Source organism: Hemicordylus capensis, chromosome 3 (assembly GCF_027244095.1).
Source record: "Hemicordylus capensis ecotype Gifberg chromosome 3, rHemCap1.1.pri, whole genome shotgun sequence".
Classification (NCBI taxonomy): Eukaryota; Metazoa; Chordata; class Lepidosauria; order Squamata; family Cordylidae; genus Hemicordylus; species Hemicordylus capensis.
The window spans coordinates 132,683,984-132,706,770 of record NC_069659.1 but is presented as its reverse complement, the minus strand read 5'-3'; the positions used below and the strand labels follow the sequence as shown (position 1 = coordinate 132,706,770).

General features: G+C 42.3%; 1 protein-coding gene across 5 annotated transcripts in view; it reads left to right on the top strand.

Moving 5' to 3' along the window:
- Positions 1-22,787, top strand: part of REV1 (REV1 DNA directed polymerase) — a 113,055-nt gene that overhangs the window by 9,942 nt on the left and 80,326 nt on the right. For 3 of the 5 annotated variants that reach the window (XM_053306207.1, XM_053306205.1, XM_053306206.1), the window contains exons 2-6: positions 5,251-5,317; positions 6,121-6,253; positions 9,956-10,124; positions 14,486-14,635; positions 21,475-22,181. In XM_053306207.1, the coding sequence (XP_053162182.1) occupies positions 5,261-5,317; positions 6,121-6,253; positions 9,956-10,124; positions 14,486-14,635; positions 21,475-22,181 (1,216 nt within the window). In that variant the 5' untranslated portion in view covers positions 5,251-5,260. The remainder of the gene's footprint in view (positions 1-5,250; positions 5,318-6,120; positions 6,254-9,955; positions 10,125-14,485; positions 14,636-21,474; positions 22,182-22,787) is intronic. The other 2 variants (XM_053306209.1, XM_053306208.1) reach the window with 2 other exon arrangements.

Below are 22,787 nucleotides of genomic sequence, written 5' to 3'. Positions count from 1 at the left end.
AAGCACATAGAAGAACAGGCCCTGCTGGGAGTGAAAAGGTAAATCTTGCCTCATGAACCTTTTGTAGTTCTTTGAGAGTGTCAACTTGTGTGGATCAAGGAGATCCAGTTGACATCGTATACCTCCAAAAAGCTTTTGACAAAGTTCTTCATCAAAGACTCCCAAGGAAACTTAGCAGTCATGGGATAAGGGGACAAGTACATGTGTGGATTGCTAACTGGTTGAAAGACAGGAAACAGAGGGTAGGTATAGATCTCCATCTATTTTCATCCATCCATCCTCATGGTTTTCACTATGGAGGGAAGTGGGGACCCCCAGGGATCTGTACTGGGACCGGTGCTTTTTAATTTATTCATAAATGATCTAGAAGCAGGGGTGAGCAGTGAGGTGGCCAAATTTGCAGATGATACCAAACTCTTTCGGTTAGTGGAATCTAAAACTAATTGTGAGGAGCTGCAAAAGGATCTCTCTAAACTGGGTGTGTGGGTGACAAAGTGGCAAATGTGGTTCAGTGTTGGCAAGTGTAAAGTGATGCACATTGGGACGAAAACCCCCAACTTCAAGTATACGCTGACGGGATCTGAGCTGTCGGTGACTGACCAGGAGAAGGATCTTGGGGACAGCTCGTTGAAAGTGTTGACTCAATGTGCAGAAGCTGTGAAAAAGGCCAATTCCATGCTAGGGATCATTAGGAAGGGGATTAAAAATAAAACTGCTAATATTATAATGCCCTTACACAAAACTATGGTGTAGCCACGCCTGGAGTACTGTGTACAATTCTGGTCACCACATCTAAAAAAGGACATTGTAGAACTGGAAAAGGTGCAGACGAGGGCAAACAAGATGATCAGGGGCCTAGAGCATCTTTCTTATGAGGCAAGGCTACAACACCTGTGGCTTTTTAGTTTAGAAAAGAGACGACTGTGGGGAGACATGATAGAGGTCTATAAAATCATGCATGGTGTGGAGAAAGTGGATAGAGAGAAATTCTTCTCCTTGTCACATAACACTAGATATAGGGGTCATCCCATGAAATTGATTGCCAGGAAATCTAGGATAAACAAATGGAAGTACTTTTTCACACAATGCATAATCTGCTTGTGGAATTCTCTGCCATGAGATGTGGTGACAGCCAACAATCTGGATGGCTTTAAGAGTGGTTGGATGACTTCATGAAGAGAGGTCTAACATCAGCTACTAGTTAGATTGCTAGAGGCCATCTCCAGTCTCAAAGGCAGGATGCCTCTAAGTCCCAGTTGCAGGGGAGTAACAGCAGGAGAGAGGGCATGCCCTCAACTCCTGCCTGTGGCTTCCAGCGGCACATTGGTGGGCCACTGTGCGAAATAGGATACTGGACTAGATGGGCCTTGGGCCGAATCCAGCCGGGCTGTTCTTTTGTTCTTATGACTATATATGGTAAATTTGAATCTGTTTTTCTTGGGCATGATGTTACTTTGGAATTATTGATCTGGTTATCTGTTGAGAACAGGAGAACTAGAAATCTGTTGAGAACAGTAACAGTTGAAATATGATTATATTCAGAATATCTTGTTAAAAAATACAAAGAACATATTTAAACTTTCCCCCGCACAAATTCTAGGTTAAAAATAGTGCATCCAGTTAACTTAAGTGGCAGGACTGTTCATGCAAAATAACTTGGAGATAACTGTACAGGTGAAACTCAAAAAATTAGAATATTGTGCAAAAGTTCATTAATTTCAGTAATGCAGATTAAAAGGTGAAACTGATATATGAGATAGACGCATTACATGCAAAGCGAGATAAGTCAAGCCTTAATTTGTTATAATTGTGATGCTCATGGCGTACAGCTCATGAGAACCCCAAATCCACAATCCCAGAAAATTAGAATATTACATGAAACCAAGAAAACAAGGATTGTAAATAGAACAATATCGGACCTCCGAAAAGTATAAGCATGCATATGTATTCAGTACTTGGTTTGGGCCCCTTTTGCAGCAATTACTGCCTCAATGCGGCGTGGCATGGATGCTATCAGCCTGTGGCACTGCTGAGGTGTTATGGAAGACCAGGATTCTTCAATAGCGGCCTTCAGCTCGTCTGCATTGTTTGGTCTCATGTCTCTCATCCTTCTCTTGGCAATGCCCCATAGATTCTCTATGGGGTTCAGGTCAGGCGAGTTTGCTGGCCAATCAAGCACAGTAATCCTATGGTCATTGAACCAGGTTTTGGTACTTTTGGCAGTGTGGGCAGGTGCCAAGTCCTGCTGGAAAATGAAGTCAGCATCCCCATACAGCTCGTCTGCGGAAGGAAGCATGAAGTGCTCCAAAATCTCCTGATAGACGGCTGCGTTGACCCTGGACTTAATGAAGCACAGTGGACCAACACCAGCAGATGACATGGCTCCCCAAATCAACACAGACTGTGGAAACTTCACACTGGACTTCAAGCATCTTGCATTGTGTGCCTCTTCATTCTTCCTCCAGACTCTGGGTCCTTGGTTTCCAAATGAGATGCAAAAGTTGCTCTCATCAGAAAAGAGGACTTTGGACCACTGAGCAACAGACCAGTTCTTTTTTTCTTGAGCCCAGGTAAGACGCTTCTGACGTTGTTTGTTGTTCAGGAACGGCTTGACAAGAGGAATACGACATTTGAAGCCCATGTCCAGGATCCGTCTGTGTGTGGTGGCTCTTGATGCACTAACTCCAGCCTCAGTCCACTCCTTGTGAAAGTTCCCAACACTTTTGAATGGCCTTTTCCTGACAATCCTCTCCAGGCTGCGGTCATCCCTGCTGCTTGTGCACCTTTTTCTTCCACACTTTCCCCTTCCACATAACTTTCTATTAATGTGCTTTGATACAGCACTTTGGGAACATCCAACTTCTTTTGCAATTACCTTTTGAGGCTTTCCCTCCTTATGGAGGGTGTCAATGATGGTTTTCTGCACAACTGTCAAGTCAGCAGTCTTTCCCATGATTGTGATTCCTAATGAACCAGACTGAGAGACCATTTAAAGGCTCAGGAACCCTTTGCAGGTGTTATGGATTGATTAGCTGATTGGAGTGGGACACCTGGAGCCTAGACTGTTGAACCTTTTCACAATATTCTAATTTTCTGGGATTGTGGATTTGGGGTTGCCATGAGCATCACAATTATAACAAATTAAGGCTTGACTTATCTCGCTTTGCATGTAATGCGTCTATCTCATATATCAGTTTCACCTTTTAATTTGCATTACTGAAATTAATGAACTTTTGCATGATATTCTAATTTTTCGAGTTTCATCTGTAGGTCATTCGGAAGTATGTCTTTATTTCACACAAACATATATACAAATTCTTCAAAATATATAATAGTTTTTCATGTGCAAAGTACTAAATCTAAGAATTAGGTAGTTATGGATATGTTAAACTACAGGATACTAAAACTACAATCATGAGAGAAGTGTCTATACCATCCAGTGTCAGATGTGCTGGTGGAACTTCTGTACTAGCATAATCAAGAATATCATTATGTTCTTAATTCATGTGTATGCTACTCAGATTTCTTGACTTCATGGGCTATTAAAATCAGGCAGGTTGTGGCAGGATTGGCACAGTTGCTTTCCTGTTTGGAGTCCCTGGAGAAAGTAGTAATTAACCCATTTTCCAATTTGGTATTGAAAGTCCTTGAAGGCTGATTTTCAATGATAAGGGGATATGATGAGGGGATAAGTATCCCCTCTCCTTTTTGCTTGCCTATGTGAGAGCTATGTATTTGCAGCTCCAGTTACAGTAATGGAGTTGAGATTTCTTGTTTTCTTGTATTTGTCTTTAGGAGTCTTCACCAAAGGAGATCTGAGAAGAAAATAAAGCTATCCTTACGATCAGCCTCATCCAGGCTGAGGCAGCCCAGCCTGGGTTAGGCTGCTCCTGTGGAGCATTACTCGCGATCCCAGCGTTATGTCCTGCCTAACTCAACTTTTAATCCTCTCCTTTAGCCAGCGTTAAGGGCACAAGCACACCCTTAACCCTGGTGTTGTTTGTATGCCGGGCTCGTGCAGCCCAAGCATACACAATTGGGTGGCTAGAGTGCCCAACTCACAGGGAAATCTGACTTGTGCAGTGCATTTAGGTATTCCTGGAAGCCAGGACTCGTTTTCCCAACCTCCAGAGACCCACGCTGCTGGGAGCTGCACAGATTGTGTGGGCATGCTAGGAGTGCACTGCACACAACATGGAAGAGAGTCTGGGGGCAAGGTAAGCTTGGTCTTGCCTCCCCCCCCACCACACCCTCGCTGTGTTTGTGACCTTAATAACTTATTCTCTCTGGAGTCTGTGTGTGTAAAATTCTCCTCTTCACCAAATTTTCCTATCAAGTTTCTACTTGTGTGCTCCTTGTTCTACAGACATGGGACCAAATTATGTAATATAGCCTCATGCTGTGTGTTGTCATGAAAATTGTGTTCCTGTTGCCAGGGGCACTCCTTCCATGAGGCAAGGTGAAGCAGTTACTTTAGGTGGTGAAGTATTGGGGTATTAGCAGGTTGGCAAGATGCACTGCCCCCTGCCATGGCCATCAGAGCAGCTCTTTAGGACAGATCTGACCCTTGCAAACTTTGCAAGGAGTGCATCTCCTCATACTCTCTTAAAGCTTGCAAGAAGCACAAGGACAGATGAGGATCATTTTGGCTACCTTCCCTCCTCCCCTTTCAAAGCTTGTAAAGTTTGGTTTTGAAAGGGGGCTAGCCCTCACCAGGGTTGTTGGGGAGGCTGCTCCTCAGGGTCTGAGGACCATTCAGACTGTGAAGCCTCCTTGTGCAAACATTCTTCCACAGCCACTCATGCTACTTTAGGCTCCAATCCATTATTGACTTGTAATTCTTGTTTTTAGTAATGTTAACTTTCTATTGTTTTATATTTGTTAATTTTGTGAACCACTCTGAGCAGTATTGTACTGGATGCGTGAGGTATAAATATTTTAAATAAATAAATAGTGGATAAATCAGTTTAGTGAGGGGCTACTTGCAAAACTATGCTACCGTATTATATAACAGCACCTATATTTAAATAAGGCAGAGAGAAATATTAGATTAAAGATTTCTAAAATGTTTGCACGTATGTGAATTAATATATTGTGCTACAGTAATGGACACATTGGTACTTGTGTTGTCATGCAAAGATTTTCTTTTGTAAATATTAGCAGCTCCTACACTTGTTCTTATTTCTGGTGATACAATTTCAGATGCTGAAATGCTGAAAATTATCTTTTTTCCCCTTCCTTCCTAATTAGAAGCTTCACTATGAAGCAAGGTGGATGGAGAAAACGAGCCAATGAGAGAGATGGCTGGGGGTCATGGGTATGTTCAAACTAAAAAAAATCATTTTTTAAAAAAGTATAGACAAATGTAATTTTGGAAAGTTGACTATTCTTTGTGGCCTTTTGTGCTATTAACACTACTGAGGCTTCTGTTTGTCTGCAAAGCCTCATTGGGAAGTTTCTAGAGCAGGGTTTCTCAACGTGTGGGTCCCCAGATGTTATTGAACTTCAACTCCCATAATCCCCAGCCCCAGTGGCCTTTGGTTGGAAATTATGGGAATTGAAGTCTAATTACATCTGGGGACCCACACGTTGAGAATCCCTGTTCTAGAGCTTTACATTGCCTTTCTTCTTTGGTAGGAACCCTGCCCCGAAGCGTCCCCCTTAGTGTACACCAAATGTACCTCTCAGTTCATTTGCTGCAGCATTTGTGTTGTTGGAGCCTTTTTTCCCATTGCTTGTTATTTTGCTGGGGCTGATGAGTATCTTTTAATGAAACTACTGATTTCTATAACATAGCCAACTCATTTTTGTGACTGACTTCTCCAGAGAGTGAAGGCTGTAACCAATTCCAGTTCATGTGTGACATTTAGCAAGGAAATTGCCCTGTGTTAATATTCTTGTGGCTTTCAAAACCAGTTTAGACTGACCACGCTTCTCTTACAAAATGTAAGTGTTGTGATCATGCTGCTTTGAAAGCTGTCCACAAATGAATTGCCAAAGCAAAATGAAACTTAATTTTTTTCAAAGGCAATATTTCAAATGCCCTTTTGATCAGTTTCTGCAGTTGTACACAAAATATTGAAAATGATTATCAATATCTAAATGTATGTTTTATTCAAGGGAGGATATATGTCTGCCAAGGTCCAGAAACTGGAGGATCAGTTCCATTCAGAGGCAACTCTGCAACATCAAAAAGATGGAACTTCATCCAGTATCTTTAGTGGAGTTGCCATCTATGTCAATGGCTTTACAGGTGACACTTTTATTCCTTTAAACTTTTGAAAAGTCCTTTTAAGAAAGCAGATAAGGTTGAGACAAGGCCAATAAAGGAACTGGGCTGTGGGAAGGGGCAGAGATATCACATTCTCCTAGGTAGAATCTATTTCAGCCTCCTGTTTGTCGAGAGAGCCAGCCAGGCTCCTTCCTCCTTGGCTGGCTTCTCTAGTGAACTGAAAGTGCTCCAGAATATGCTTCATAATTCTTTGTGCACAGGATTTTAGGACATGTTTTATTATGTATTCTCAGTTCACAGCTAGCATGTTTGGCCCTTCATGACCTGAAGGTCAAAGTAGATGAAATGCTATTGTGTCCTTTTCTCTCTAGAGCAGCTCGGGGGGTGGGGGGCTTCAGGATTGGGACCATAGTGGGTATTCAATCCCTTCTCTCCACTCTTTGAGTGTCAGTTAATACCTTTCCTTCAATCCATGGTTCTGACAAAAATCCCCTTTCCAGAAGCTCTAATTTGACCCAGGAGGGAACCTCCATGGACAGCTATGGAAGCATCCCGCTTGGGACTAATATCAGCTTTGAGGGATGATTTTTATTATGGAAGAGGTTAAATACTACCCCCCTCCACCCCCAGCAGCTGCTATTTTACTTAGGTGATGGTGGAATGGAAGCTCTAAATCATGCTTAGCATCACATATGGTTTGATCCAGAGAATGTGTTCCAAAATACAAGTTATGGGGTGTGCTCAGGCATCTACAAATCTGCTTGCCTGTGGCAAGTGCCTCCAGTCCTCTGGCAAGCAGGACACCCAGCATCAAATAGATCTCACCCCCAGAGTTCTCATTTTTGCTGCCATTTTTGTGAAGGTAAGAAACAGCAGGAATCCTTTCTAAACAGTCAGGGAAGGCTCCCACTGTTATTTACCAACTCCATCTCCCAGTGCAAATGACAGAAGACCCGTTTATCTGCTAATCCCTCTGTCTGTGTGCTAGAAAAGAATCTGAGAAGATGAATCTTTGTTCATTTCCCTTTGCTAACTGGGCAAAGAGGCACCTTTTAACATGGTGATTCTATTTATTTAGCAGGGGAAGAGTAACTGGCCCTATCCACCTCCAGCACAGTACCTCCAGTGACTGTTGCTGGTGTCTATTTTATGTGTCTTTTTCGACTGTGAGCCCTTCGGGGACAGGGAGCCATCTTATTTATTTATTTGTGGTTTCTCTTAAACTGCTTTGAAAACTTTTGTTGGAAAGCGGTATATAAGTTGTTGTTGTTGAAGGAAGGAGGGGTTGATGCTAACCACAGATAATGGCTGGCTAGTGAGCTAAGCCTAAACTTGTGTGTCCCTAGGTGTGCTCAGTGTGCATGTTTCATCTCCCTGAAGCTCCTGAGTTCAGCTGGGAGGCTGAAGAGGATAAAAGATAACAAAGATGAACAATGATAGTGGATTCTTTGTTCATTCATCATCTTGCACCAAAGATGATGAATGAACATCTTTGTTCATCTTTGGTGCAAAATGACGAATGTCCAGAGAATCCACTTTCATTTTGCACCAAAGAATCCACTATCAGAACACCACAAAAATTGAAAATAACGAAACCAAGTACCCCATGGGCTTGTGATTTGGGGTGGTTGGCACCCCTGTGCACAACACCACAACCTTCTCTGGACCACCCTGGTTCCCCCCCCCCCACACAGAGTTATGGGGCTGCTGAAATCCCCATTACTCCCTATGGGAAAAAGCTTAAAGACGTGCAAATCTCAGAAATTTGTTAAAAATCTTTGGCCAATTTCTTTGAAATTTGAGTGGTAGCCTCCACCCATTGGGCACTACCAGCCAAACTAATGTGGCCACAAAATGGAGGTCAGAATCTGAAACTGGATGATTTGTTTTGTACCCGAATCTGGGCAATTGAGCACAGGGGCAATTTGTTCTGTATACAAATTGCCTGAATCAGCTAGATTTGGGTACAAATCATTGTGTACTCGAATCAATTCACGCATCCTTAGTTAAGGGATGGTTCTATCACTGACAAGATTAAGGCTATTGTGGTATAGACTTGTACTGAAATCAGTATTGGAATATGTGGTAGTCTGTATTTTGCCCTCTGCTAGGAAGATAGAGGGCCACCTAATGGCGTAGTGGGGAAATAACCTTCCTAGAGAGCAGGAGGCTGTTGGTTCAAATCCCCGCTGGTGTGTTTCCTAGAGTATGGGAAACTCCTATATCGGGCAGTAGCTATATAGGAAGGTGCTGAAAGGCATCCTCTCATACTGCATGGGAGAAGGCACATAGATTCTCTCCAGGATGATCTGTCTTCAACTTGGCCTTGAAGGTCTCTCGGTGGTGTATTGCTGTCGTAATCAAGTCCATCCACCTTGCTGCTGGTCATCTTCTTCTCTTTCCTTCAACTTTCCCTAGCATTATGGACTTCTCAAGGGAGCTGTGTTTTCACATAATGTGTCCAAAGTATGATAGTTTGAGCCTGGTCATTTGTGCCAAGTGAAAATCCTGGATTGATTTGTTCTGTGATCCATGTGTTTGTTTTCCTGGATTCCATGGTATCCTCAAAAGGCTTCTCCAGCACCAAAGTTCAAAAGCGTCAATACTTTTTCAATCTTGCTTCTTCAAAGTCCAGGTTTCGTATCTATAGAGTGTCACAAGAAAAACCATTGCCTGAATGACCTTTACCTTAGTAAGATAGATTGCTTTATTTCAGGGGTGCAAGCTTTAATTGATTCATCAACTAAACCTTTAATTGTGGTGCCAAAAGTTAAAGGCACAGTCCCACATGATGTGCAAGGCATCTCCAGTGTTTCCAATTGGCTGGTGGTGCTGCACCCAGTGAACTTGTCCTTGGTGGTGTTGCTTAAGAGCACAGTTGAGCAACTACTTAAAACAGCACACATGCGTTTGTGCAGTGGGACCCACACTGTTTCCAATGTAAATAGGTCTGCACAAGAGTACAGGCACACTGTTTTAAGTAGTTACAGAACTGTGCTCTTGTGCAGCAGCACTGGCTGATCAGGCACATCAGTGTTAACTTGGGCCACACTTCTTTCCAGGCTGCTTGGAATGAGGTATGTTGCTGTAATAGGAAAAGAAAAACAAAATATTAAAGATGGTCTTATTAGAAGCATTCAGTGGATAGCATCTAGACTAGTACTTTGTAAACAGAAGAAGTTACTGTTCTGTTCTCAGAAGAACAGCGGAGAGGCAATTTGTGCCCATTTTCCTTGTTGCTGCATCCTCTGCGCCTCCTAAAGAAATGTGTCTGAAGGTTGGGGTACCATCAAGAGTAGATTTTTGGAGAAGAGAGGGGGCATTGGAGGGAAAGGTAAGTACTTGTTTAGGTGCTACCTACTGGCAGTTTAAAAAAACTGTTTTGCACTTTCAATGAAAAGGCACCAATGTGAACATTTTGGTAATATGTGCATATATGAATACAATGAATATTTATATACCGCTTTTCAACAAACGTTTCCAAAGTGGTTTACATAGATATAAATAAATAAAATTTATTTAAATGAGATCTTCTCCATTGATTGCTTAAAAGGCAAACCATTAACTAACATTTTCAATTGGTTGACAGTCCTGTTTTTAAATACTTTAGCCAAATGTAATCTAGGAGGCAAACTTAAATGGAAAGTGCTACACTAGATTTCTGTATTTGTTTGTTCTTTAAACATGTAGAAATACTTTTACATTGTTCTATTTCTATTGCAGACCCTTCAGCTGATGAATTAAGGAGGTTAATGATGTTGCATGGAGGGCAATATCATGTGTACTACTCTAGATCCAAAACAACACACATCATTGCCACAAATCTTCCAAATGCCAAAATAAAAGAACTGAAAGGGGAAAAAGTAGTTCGGCCAGAATGGATAACAGAAAGGTAAATATTGGAAACTTATGGCTAGGCTGATAATTTCATTGAAAAGTTCCAGATATGAGGATGGGTATCTTCCTTTTAAAAGACATCAAACAAAACTACATTCTGTATTATTGTACTATAGAACATTTTAAAACTTGATTTACATGATTTCTGTTTTTACCATTGATGAATATGTTCATATTAGGTGTCTGTTAACTTATAGTTCTGTAAAACTACTGATCAAGTCTAGTCAAAATTGAATGTAAAATCTTGAAGGGATAGGCTGCTAAGTGAACAGCAAGTTAATAAAAGTTTCAAGTAATAAAACAATTGGACTATATCAGTTTTGTAGACCACCCCAAACTTCCATCTCTGGGCAGTTTACAACTTCTTAAAACAAATTAAAAATGAAAACCTTAAAACAATTTAAAACTACAATCAAGTTAAAAAGCGTGGGTGAAAAAATGAGTCTTTAAGGACTTTTAAAATGTTGTCAGAGATTAACTCTGACAAGTTGATCTTGTCAGGGAGGTTCTTACTTCAGCAGGGAGTGCATTCCAGAGAAAGCCTGTCCCTGCGTAGCCTCCACATGCACTGGTGGCAGCTGCAGATGAACCTCTCTGGACGATCTCAATGGGTGGTGGGGCTCATGGTGAAAAAGATGTGCTCTTAAAAACCCAGGGCCTAAGCTGTTTAGGGCTTTATAGGTTATAAACAGCACCTTGTATTTTGCCTGTAAACTTATTGGTGGCCCGTGTAGCTCTTTTAGTATAGGAGTAATATGGTCTCTTGGAGATGACCCAGAGATCAACCTGGCTGCCACATTCTGTACCAACTGCAGCTTCTGGGCTACGTACAAAGGCAGCTCCGCATAGAGTGCTTTGCAGTAGTCTAGTCTGGAGGTTACCAGCATATGTACAACTGTTCTGAGTTCATTTATCTCAAGAGACTGATGCAACTAATATTAGGGGTGTGCCCGAACCGGTCCGGCGGCCATTCTAAAGAATGGCCGAACTGCCGGACCAGTTCGGCCCTGGCTGGTTCGGGTCCAGGTGGGGGGTATGTCTTTAAGGGCGGGAGGGCTTGCTTACCCCTCCCGCCTCTTTGCCCCCTCCAGCGCCCGTATTTAACAGACTAACGGGGCGCTGGAAACCAGCCGCCCCCCCACCGCGATTAGATTTAGCCCCAAAACTACCAATACCACTGCCCCCGCCGTCGCCCGCCAGCCCTCCCTCCCTCCCTCCCAGCCGCCCGCCCGCCCGAGTCCTCACCCGATGCTGTGTAAATAACGAGAAGAGCTCCTGAACAGAGCTCCTCTCTCTAGGAAGTCCTGCAGCATACTGAAGCTTTGCGCATGCGCGCGCGCAAAGCTTCAGTATGCTGCAGGACTTCCTAGTGAGAGGAGCTCTGTTCAGGAGCTCCTCTCGTTATTTACACAGCATCGGGTGAGGACTCGGGTGGGCGGGCGGCTGGGAGGGAGGGCTGGCGGGCGACGGCGGGGGCAGTGGTATTGGTAGTTTTGGGGCTAAATCTGATCGCGGCGGGGGGGCGGCTGGTTTCCAGCGCCCCGTTATTCTGTTAAATACGGGCGCTGGAGGGGGCAAAGAGGCGGGAGGGGTAAGCAAGCCCTCCCTGCCCTAAAAGGAAGGCCCCCCTTCGGTGCCGGTCCGGACTGCTTCGGACCGTGCACATGTCTAACTAATATATCGGCCAAAGCCAATAAAGAGCACCTCTGGCCACCGCCTCAGCCTGGTAGAGGTTAAGCTACAGAAGCACCCCATGTACCTGTTCCTTCTGGGGAAATGTGACTCCATCCAAAACCAGCAGATCAAAATCGTCTTCCAAGTTTTGGCCCCACACAACAAGTACTTCCGTCTTATCTGGATTCAGTCTCAGTTCATTATTCCTCATCCAGCCATCACTGCCTCCAGGCAGGCATTTAGGGAGATTATGCCTTCTGATGATGTTGACATGGAGAAATAGATTTGGGTGTTGTAGCATACTGATAACACCCTACACCAAATCTTCTGATGTTCTCTCCCAGCATTGAGTTACAGGACTGAAGATTACATTTCAGTATAAATGTAAAGCAGAATTTATGTGGGAAGAAACTATCAAATACTCTGATAAGCACTAAAGTAAATGGATTGTTAATTCAGGACTGGAACTTAAAGACAAAGGTGAACAATATTTCATCTTGCTCTAAGTATTGGCTATGCATCTGTAGTACATTGGGCCAGTTCAAGTGTCATGCAAGTCCAATATTAAACTTTGGCTTTTGTACAATAGCTCAGAGCCTCAAGAATACATGCCCCCCCCCCTTTCATGTGTGAGCCCCAGATGAATTTAACTTCTACCTGTGGATAGAAACAAACCAAAATCAGCCATGACATCCAAACCAACCAATCCTGGCTTATTCTAACCAGAGGTCTTAAAATAAATCGGGGTCTAAACTTAACGTTTGAAGTTGGGTTCAGATCTTGGTATATTCTAAGACTTCTGGTTAGAATAAGCCAGGATTGAACAGTTTGGATATCACAATTGATCTTGGCTTATCTCTAACCACAATCAGAATTCTTCCATGTGTATACAAAGGAGGTGAGGAAGTGTGTACTTCTGAGGCTCTGAGATGTCATGTGAAGGTATAGTCTAATCTTAACATTTTAACCAGCCCACAGAGGTTTAAAAGAATGGTTATAGAAATAATTTTTAATTTTGATGAAATATCTCTTGCCTGGAAAAGATGGAAATAAGGAACTACCCTGATAAATATATCAGTCATATAACTGTTACATTTATATGTGTTAAACTTTATTAAGTTATTTATATTCTTTAAAACAACTTTTTTTCTGAAATGTCATTTGAATTGTACTGGACATATCGGAAAACAAATGATATGTAGTTGAGTCTATCCCCACTGTAACAGATCCAATTACACCATTCCCACAGAAACCTGACCACATAAGTGCTAACAAGTTCTTGTTTTTCTAATTGGGTAATGTGATCTTACTGTAGTTTTCTTAATTGCAGCATGGATTGGCTTTTGATCCTCTGCCAAGCCACTTGTTAGTGTGGACTGAAGCTAGATGGGAAATGCATTATAAAGAATGAGGTGTTAGTATTGCTATGATCTGCCAACACATTTCCCTAGGCCATGCGTGATTATATTCCTCTTCTACATAACAGGGACTTGGCTGCATTTATCGCACCATTACCCTTCAGGGACTCTGGTGTTACAGATGGGAGTTGTCTATGAAGCTGCATTTGAATCCACAACCCTAAAATGTAACAACATAGGTCAAAATTCAGAATGTTCAACTTTTCTCTAGGATATTATAAGAGCTGTAGATATTGCAGCAACATTTGTGTAGATGGTATATAGAAAACAAACACATCAAAAGTTCATGGGAACCGTTCATAAGCAAAAACTTTGTATTGTTGTGTTAAGAAAAATCCTCCCTTCCCTGAATTGCAGAAAACAATACTCAAATCTGTTTCCTGTGGTTAGTTGTACTTCATGTATTTCTACACCAGTACTGGGATTTAATTGGACTTAATTTTATTCAGAAATAGTTTGAAGAATTGCATGTTTTCCAAACAGATTTTAAATGGTTGTCTAATTTTATTGACTAATTTTATTGCAGTTGTACACTTTTCTCAGTTTGTCCAGGATCCAAAGAACAGTTCAGTCAGTACTCTGTGCCTCAGGGGTTTGAAGGTTGTGTTTCTTCCCCCGCCCTTGCATCAAATCATTTTGAAATTGAGGGGGCTTTTTCAAAAGCTGATTTTTGTATGGCATGATGGGGGCATGTCTGCTGTTGACCCTGGATATACCCAAGCACTTGATGCTAAACTAGCTCTTTGGATCACGGCCTTAGGGTGATTAATAATTTTTCCAGTATATTTGCAGTGCAGTATAATAGAAGCCACCTGATGGTGCAGTGGGAAATGACTTGACTAGCAAGCCAGAAGTTGCTGGTTCAAATCCCCACTGGTATGTTTCCCAGACTATGGGAAACACCTACATCGGGCAGCAGCAATATAGGAAGATGCTGAAAGGCATCATCTCATACTGCACGGGAGATGGCAATGGTAAACCCCTCCTGTATTCTACCAAAGAAAACCACAGGGCTCTGTGGTTGCCAGGAGTCAACACCGACTCGACGGCACACTTTACCTTTACAGTATAATAACTATTGTTTTGTAAGAAGAGAACCAAGCTAGCAATAGTAATGTACAATGAAATGAACTATACCAACCCCCTCCCCCTTTTGAACTCAAGGAACTTTTCTGCATAATGGTTTAAGAACAAGAAAAAAGCTATACATAAATGCTGTTTGTTCTGACATCTTTGGTTAATTAAATTCTTGTATTTGTTGTAGTGTAAAAGCTGGGCGTCTCCTTTCATACATTCCTTATCAGCTTTACACAAAACAGTCAAGTATTCAGAAAGGCCTCTGTTTTAATACAATATGCAAACCTGAAGATCCTATTCCAGGTCCTAGCAATATCTCTGTGGAGCTCAACAGGGTGTAAGTAATTATTTTCATTTCCTAATTCAGATCAAACTGGAGGTTGACTAGCTCTGATCATTTAATGTTGATAATGTTTGTTCAGCACTTTGCAGATAAAAAAGGACATCTCAAATGATACTTGTAAACTGGTTTCACTCCATTTTAATCAAGCATAGAAATAATTATTTAGTCAACTTTTCATTTGTGTATTTTTTTTCAATTGAAGGTGCATTCAAATTGATTGACATAACAAAAATTTAGCCTTACTTTCTAATGTTGCCTTGGATTACTTGTACTGTACTTACCCAGTGCTAAGGAATTGTATTTGAGCCTTTGGTGAGTGACAAGCAGTTAGGGTGAATTGTGCAGTCCTTGCCCCTACCACTGTTATGCCCTCAATCTACAACTTCTTTTGCCACTTGGCAGCTTTATGTGGTGATATGCCACCTGTGCCACTGATGTTTCCAGCATAGCAGCACCAGTTCATGATGTCCTAAGTGTACTTGGGATTTCCCTGGAATGCTACACATTAGCAATTCTGCCCAATCCTATGTGTTTAGCTTTCTTACACTATGAATAATAATGTAAAAGTGAAATTAACACCTTGAAGTATTGTTCGGACATTGCAAGAAGTATGATTGGATTTGAAAAAGTTCCGTCTCTATTTTCAGCTGTTCTAGCTTCAAAGAAAACTGGCTGACATGAAGGACAGCTCTCCACTGACAGTAGGAAGCCACTAGGGCTCCTATGCAACTTGAAAGGTAGCTTTGACAGTGTAGTGATGGGGCTGCTGCAGAATGACTTAAAACTGCTTCCAGACAGCAATGCAATGCTTCTTCCATTTTTGTCCAGTGGAAGAAGCGTGGCACTGCTGGCCAGAAGTGGAAGTTGGGCTGGCTTGCAGGTTGTGCAGCAGTCCTGGCAGACACCCACTATCAACAGGGGGCTGGCCTCTGTTCTAAATTTTATAATTTAGAGTTATTCATTAGTTACCTTGTATTATAAAATTATTCTAGGGCAGTTAATTATAACAAGTGTTGGCCCACAGATCTAGACTTTTTTGTGTTTGTAGCTTCTATGTCTACTTTCCCTTAACACACCTCATATAATTCACAAGCAGTACTCGTATAAACTGCTTGAACATGCCATTTACATATTACTTTCAGGCCTTCACTACAAGTTGTGGGAGTATACGTGACTACCACCAACCTGAATCTTCCCATAATGCATAGTATAACAGGCAGTGAGCAGGTTCACATACAGTGTGGAACTTAAGTATATTTCATTCAACCTTGGTTTGTTTGAATCCATGCTGGCAACAAACTAGGTTTATTTCCAGCCCTCAAACCACGATTTGAGCCCTAGGTTTGAAGTTCATATATGAACTGTGACTTGTGCTTAACTTGACTTGTGTGATATCTGAACCCACAGTCTGTTTAAAATTTGTTTTAGTTGCACCACCCACTCAGGGCCTTCATGTACATAGATGTAAACCTAGAGTAGTCAGGAAACAAATTCTCTAGGCAGCAAGCACCTTTTGTCACTTGCTCTGAACTTCATTCCTTTCTATTCTGCCTAGCTACAGATCAGGTCATCTCAACTGTCTCAATACACACATCCAAACAAATGTAAAACAATAAAAGGCATTTAGCCTTTGAAACAAAGTAATCACAGAAGAGATCGAAGGGATTAAGAAAGAAATTGTAAACAGAAGGCTTTTAAAAACTAAATTCATATACTCTGAGCACGGTCCAGATTAACCTGCGGGGAAGAACATTTCAGTCACACAACAGGAATGGGGTGGCTTTGGGTGATCTTCCCTTCTTTCTGCTGGTCCCAATACCCCCTGAGGATTGGGAAACCACTGGAGACATAATTTCAGGTGGTATCAAGGGCAGCAGAAAGAAGAGAGGGTCACCAAAAATCACCCCATTCGTGTTGTGTGGATTATTTCCCTAAAGCATCCTGGATCCTGCTCGCTGATTTTAAAGAGTTGGAACATGGGAATATTGCCAGGGCCTGGGATCTTTTTTTCAGGTGGTAGGGTTGTTCAGTTGATTCCTGGGAGAGGGGAGGAGATTGTTCAGAATTCACTGCAACAGTTTAATTGGGGGGAGGGGAATCTACTCTGCAGAGCACTGGGTAGGAAATGGTTGACTATGCTTGGTCAGTGTTTGTAGAGGAGGGAGGGGATTATAGTAGCTTCTGTGTTTCCAAGGAGTTTGTGCTAAGAATTCAAATCCATTATCTAACCGGGACCAATAGTGAGAGAGTGGCTGACTAGGTAGCAACTTGCCAGCAGCAGGGCAAAGCAGGCTTGGGGCAGAATCTGAGCATTTTGAGGGAGGTCGAGAGGAGGCGGAGCCCAAATAAATCAAGATTAAGCTAAGCAAACCAAGTTGTGGTGATTGTCTGTGACACCAATCCTGAATTGTTAAATAAACCTGAATTAAAATGAAACTTGGCTCCACATGATGACAGGCAGTAAGTGACATAATATTGTCATGCTTGATTTCCCCATGCCTATTGCACTTCATTGGCTGTCAAAAAGACCTAACATAGGAACATAACTGCCTTATACTGAGTCAGACCATTGGTCCATCTAGCTCAGTACTGTCTACCTTGGCTGGCAGTGGCTTCTCCAAAGTTGCAGGCAGAGGTCTCTCTCAGGCTTTCCTGGAGATGCCAAGGAGGGAACTTATTTATTTATTTATTTTAACATATTTTTATACCGCCCAAAATGCAAGTTCTCTGGGCGGTTTACAAGAAAATAAAAACAACCAATAAAAAGATTTTAAAAGTTAAAAGTATTAAAACAGTATCTAATTAAAAGCCTGGGTGAACAAATGTGTCTTTACCTCATTTGTTGACTTGGAACCTTGTGCATAGAAGCATGGAGGTGCTCTTCCCCGAGTGGCCCCATCCCTAAGGGGAATCTCTTACAGTGCTCACACATGTAGTCTCCCATTCAAATGCAAAACAGGGATGACCCTGCTTAGCAAAGGGGCACTTCATGTTTACTACCACAAGACCAGCTCTCCTTCCTAAAAAAGGTGGCAGGGTTAGCAACATAGGATGCTGCCTTATACCGCCAGTGGCCGCATCTGGAGGTTGCAGGCAGGAGTCTCTCTCAGCCCTGTCTGGAGATACCAGAGAGGGAACCTGGAACCTTCTTCAAGCAAGCATGTAGATGTTCTTCCCAGAGCGGCCCCATCCTCTAAGGGGAATAGTTTACATGATGATGTAAAAGATGTCACATACAAGATGTTACTGAGGAGATATAGTTTTGACATCTGGAAATGTCAGGGATCCACAACTGTTGGCTTGAGTTGCTAGCCAGTCTCTGCTTCTATATACCTTCAACCCCCTTCCCTCCCAGGTCTTCTGGCATGTTGTCTAGAGGGCTTGGGTCAGGGTAGGAATATCTCTCGTTTGCACTGCTATTGGGAGAAGAGAAGGAGAAAAACAGTAGGGAACTTGTGTGCTGTTTCTGTCCTTCAAACAGCAGCACAAATGAGATTAGATCCGGGCTCCTTCCCAGATCTCTGTGTGTGTGCCAGAGGGCTTAGGAATGGGTAATGTCTTCTTTGATTTGAAGACAAGATTTGGCAGATGCTTCTCCTACTGTTTAACTACAGTACAAGTGAGAATTACAGATAGGAGATCTATGCTGCTAGACATCCTTCTTGACAGAGGCCCAAGGATACTGGTGCATGATGACCTGATAAATGGGTTTATGGATGGCTGAGGAAGTACCCCAAAGACTTTCAGGCTCTCTTCTTGCTTGAATGTTGTCCTGCACCTTTTCAGTTCCAGAGCTAATTATGATTTCTGTTGCATTTGCACCAGTGCAAATGTAGTTCACTCAGTCATAATCATAATAGGTTGTTCAAACCAGTTTACAAGCTCGCTTCTAATCATGGTTGATATGAGATATGCCCTAGCAGTAATCCTTTTTAGCATTTCAGAGTTAACTAGCTTGCTGATTTTTCTATTTGTGCCAGGTAGTTGGTTATTGTCAGCTGATCTAGGTTAACTTAAATTGCTTTCTTTGGTAATATCTTGACTTTTCATCTTCCCAAGAATCCACATATTATTATAATGCTTGAGGTTAATGTTGCTTATATTGCTGTAATCTCCTTGAGGTGAAACCTCTGCCTTTCCATAGCTTGAATGAAATTTGACATCATTCCTAAGATTCTACACCAGACCAAGTGGTGCTTATTTTGTCTTTTTTTCAGTCATTGCCTATTAGTTCAAAATGATGATAAAATATATAATCTTTTCCCACAATGTGTAAATAAAACATTAAAACAACAACAACCGGTTGTTCAAAGATAGGAAATGTTTCAGTGTGGCTCATCAGCTTCAGTGCTATCCAGTAGTAGCTGAAACGTGCTCTTAAATACAATAACTCAGCATCATGACTCAGCAAAACTGACAGCAATTAGCCAATCCTGTTACAACACCTGAATAAAAATTTAAGAAGCAAAAAATCCTGTTATAAAACCTCCAGTGTCTCATAATAAGAGTTGAGTTATTGTATTTAAGAAGCACGTTTCAGCTACTACTGCATAGAACTGAAGCTGATGTGTCACATTGAACGTTTGCTAGCTATGGACATATGTTCTTATTTTTATGTTTGTTTACTCATTAAAGAGCTCTTTGAAAAAGACTGTGAATTTAGAAGATGCGTACCTTATTGCTGTTATACCATCTAATTAGAGAATTAGGCATTAGGGGTGTGCATGAATGGTTCAACTGTGGACTGGTCTGCTGCTAACCAGGCTGGTTTGATCGCCGACTGGACCAGCCTTCAGTAAAGGCTGTCTGGTCCAAGATCAAACCAAATCTGGACCTGTTTGGTGACTTGAGGGGCAATGCTTGTAAAAGGGAATCTGTTGAGGATTCCCCTTTACAAGCAAAGGGGAATCCTGGTTTGAAAAAGCTTCTAAAGGGCAGCAGGGGTTGGTGGTGATGTGAGGGCACCTCTTAAAAAAAGATGTTAGGTGCTTACTGGTCTGGTGGTGGCCATTGCTGCTGCTGCTGCTCAAAAGACAAAAACGAAAGGAAAAAAACTCCTGGCACAGACCCATTGCGTGACCCTCCCCCCAGCAGCCTGCCCGTGCAGCAGTGGTGTGGGTCCGGAACTAATCTGGCCTCCACACGTACATGGAGACCATTTGTGTGACCTCTATGCATGTACAAAGGCCAGGTCAGTTCCAGACCGGGGCTGCACCACACACTGGGTCTGCTCCAAGCAGGGTTTTTTGAGGAGTGGCAGCGGTGGCTGCTGGACCAGAAAGCACCTTACATCTACTTTTAAAGATGCCCTCTCACCACTACCCTCCCCTAGCTGCTCTTTTTAGAAGCCTTTCCCCCTTTGCTTGTAAAGGTGAATCCTTACTGGATTCCAGCTCACTAGCTCCTTGAAATGCTGAACTGATTTGGTCGGTCAGATGGACCAGACTGGCCGGTTGGTTTGACCAAACTAGTTCGCAGCACTGCGATTTGGTCTGAACTTGGACCAAACCAAAAATCAGTCCATGCACACCCCTTTTAGCCATGTGCTTAGGGGCCAAACCACACATGATGGCAGAAGACCTGCATATGTAAGTGCAGGACTGCTCCAAGCATCTGTGAAGTGGCGGGGGAGGGGTGCAATTTAAACATTTAAAAGAGAGGCTTGTTAATGCTTTCTTAAGAATATTTCTATACTGTTTTTCAACAAAAACACTCTCAAAACAGTTCACATAGAAAAAGAAGAACTGGAATGAGGTACTTAACTCTCCTCTGTGTTGCTTTCCCCCTGAAGTCTGTCCTCCGAAGTCATTCTCCCCCCCCCCCCCCCAATTTGGGATCCAGTACTGGAAGTGAGCTCATTTTGGGGGAAAGTGGTTAGAGGATGAGGCTTCAGAGGGAGGAAGGGCTTCAACACCCTTCTGCCTATATACTCCTTTTGTACTTGGGTGTTACCTGCCAAGCTGTACACATGGTTTGCCAGATCTGTGTACATCTGCTTCCCTTGTGTGCATTTTGGTTCTTATTGTCCTGCTGAAATCAAAGGCTGATATTCCATCCAGCAGAACTCTGGCATTAGGGACTGCTGCACAATGTGAAAAGCAGCCCAGATGTATCGTGCAACTGGGTACATGCTGAACAACTTAGAGCAGTGCATGGGCAGTTGCACAGTGCTACCTCCATTGCTGTGCAACGTGCCCAGATGCGTAACACCCCTGGGGCTGCCTTTCATACTGCCCCAAATGCTGGTGTTCCACTGCATAGAATGTCTGCCAATAGACTTAAATGTGTTTAACATAGGCTAGATAATTCACGATCTTATTTCCTGGCTCTCTGTATGTTTTGTGTGAATTTTTAAATGTATATTAAAAGTCTTGAATGACTCCTAATGTTAAAACAAAAAGCTGCTCAAAGATCACTGGCTGACATGAAAAGTAGCCAAAGTAGTCCCACTGAAATTAAAAGGGCTTTTATTGTAATGAGACTATCTTATCTAATCTATCTATCTTATCTAATCTATCTATCTTATCTAAGGTGTACCCGTCACTAATCCCATGCATGGCAGCTCTCACGAGAGTTCGTGAGCAAGCTGCCAGCAGGGGGAGAGGAAAGCACCAGCTCTGGCAGACAATGCGGGAAACTCAACGGCAGTGGGGGGGGGATGGAGGCTGTGGGCAGGGAGAAAACGACAGTGGGCGGGCAGGGGAAGAAGGCAGCGATGGAGGGCAGGTAGGTGGGGGAAACTAGAGGCGCAGGTGCTCTTTGTCCGGCCCAGCTAATTGTATTTTTTCCTCCTCGTCTCTGTATTGTGTTGTGATAAATTTCTTTTGTTTTAGAAATTGTCTAGTAAAGAAGTATGAAGCCCAGAATGAAATCAAGGCCAATGGAATGAGTAAATTGAACAAGGAAGAGGAGACTGAAGAGAGAGAATTCTTGGAGTTGGAGCACGTCTGTTCTGGGAACAAACAGAATGGAATTCATCATAGAGACAGCACTGCCATTTTTAATGGACACACTCCTAGTTCTAACAGTGCCTTAAAGACACAGGATAACTTGGTGCACTCTGACAACAATTTTGCAAGCAGATTGCTTCCAGGCCCTGTGCAGGAAGAGGAAAGGAGAGAAATTGCTGACTTTAGAGACTGCTCTATGCAGCATTTGCAACAAAGCAACAAAAATACCGAACTTTTACGGGATGCGTGTAGGACTATGAGCAACTTAAAACCATTTTCATCTTTGCACAGTAATATTAAAATAAATGGTGCTCATCACTCTACTGTTCAGGGGCCTTCAAGCACAAAAAGCACTACTTCAGTACCATCTCCTAGTAAGGCAGATTCTTCATCTCTGTCCAAAGCTTCTAAAGGTAGTTTCATTTCTGACTTTTACTCTCGTTCAAGATTGCATCATATAGCTACCTGGAAGAATGAATTCACAGAATTTGTCAACAGCCTGCAGAAACAAAACAGTGCTATCTTCCCAGGAAGAGAAAAGTTAAAAAAATTGAAAGCAGGGCAGTCTGCAATTAACAAAGCTGACCCTAGTAAGTGTGTGTTTAATGAAAAAATACCATTCCTCCTTGCTGAGAAGTTAAACAGTTTATATTTTGACTAATTTTATTTCCTATGTCACAGGGTTTTCCTGGGCAGCTGGAGTTTGCAAGATAATCTGACCAGGGAATGAATATAATGGGTAGCGCAGTGTATTTCTCATGTCGTAGTTAGGTGTTCTTGGTTGATGGACAGTGCTCCAGAGTTGTGCATATTAGGAGTGTCTTCTGCAACATCATAAGCATTAAGGCTTTTCAGGGGATTTTGTTGCCTGTCCTTCAGTGTTGACAATATTTTGTGCAGTTTTATATCTGAAATCCAGTTGATGTAGTACCTTGATTGTAAATTGTTATCTTAATTTTAGGCTTTATAAGGAATGTCACTGTGTGGTTTGAAGAAGGTAGGGGTGTGTGTGTATGTATGTGTGTGTGTGTATATGTATATATATATATATATATATATGAAAAGAGAAAAATCTTTTGCCTCATTTTGTATTCATACTAATGTTTGCAGTATAAAAAATGACTAGTCCAGGCCAGCATTGTGAATACGCGCTGTGCTCAACAGAAGTTTGCAGAAGTCTGGCTCACATGAATAAG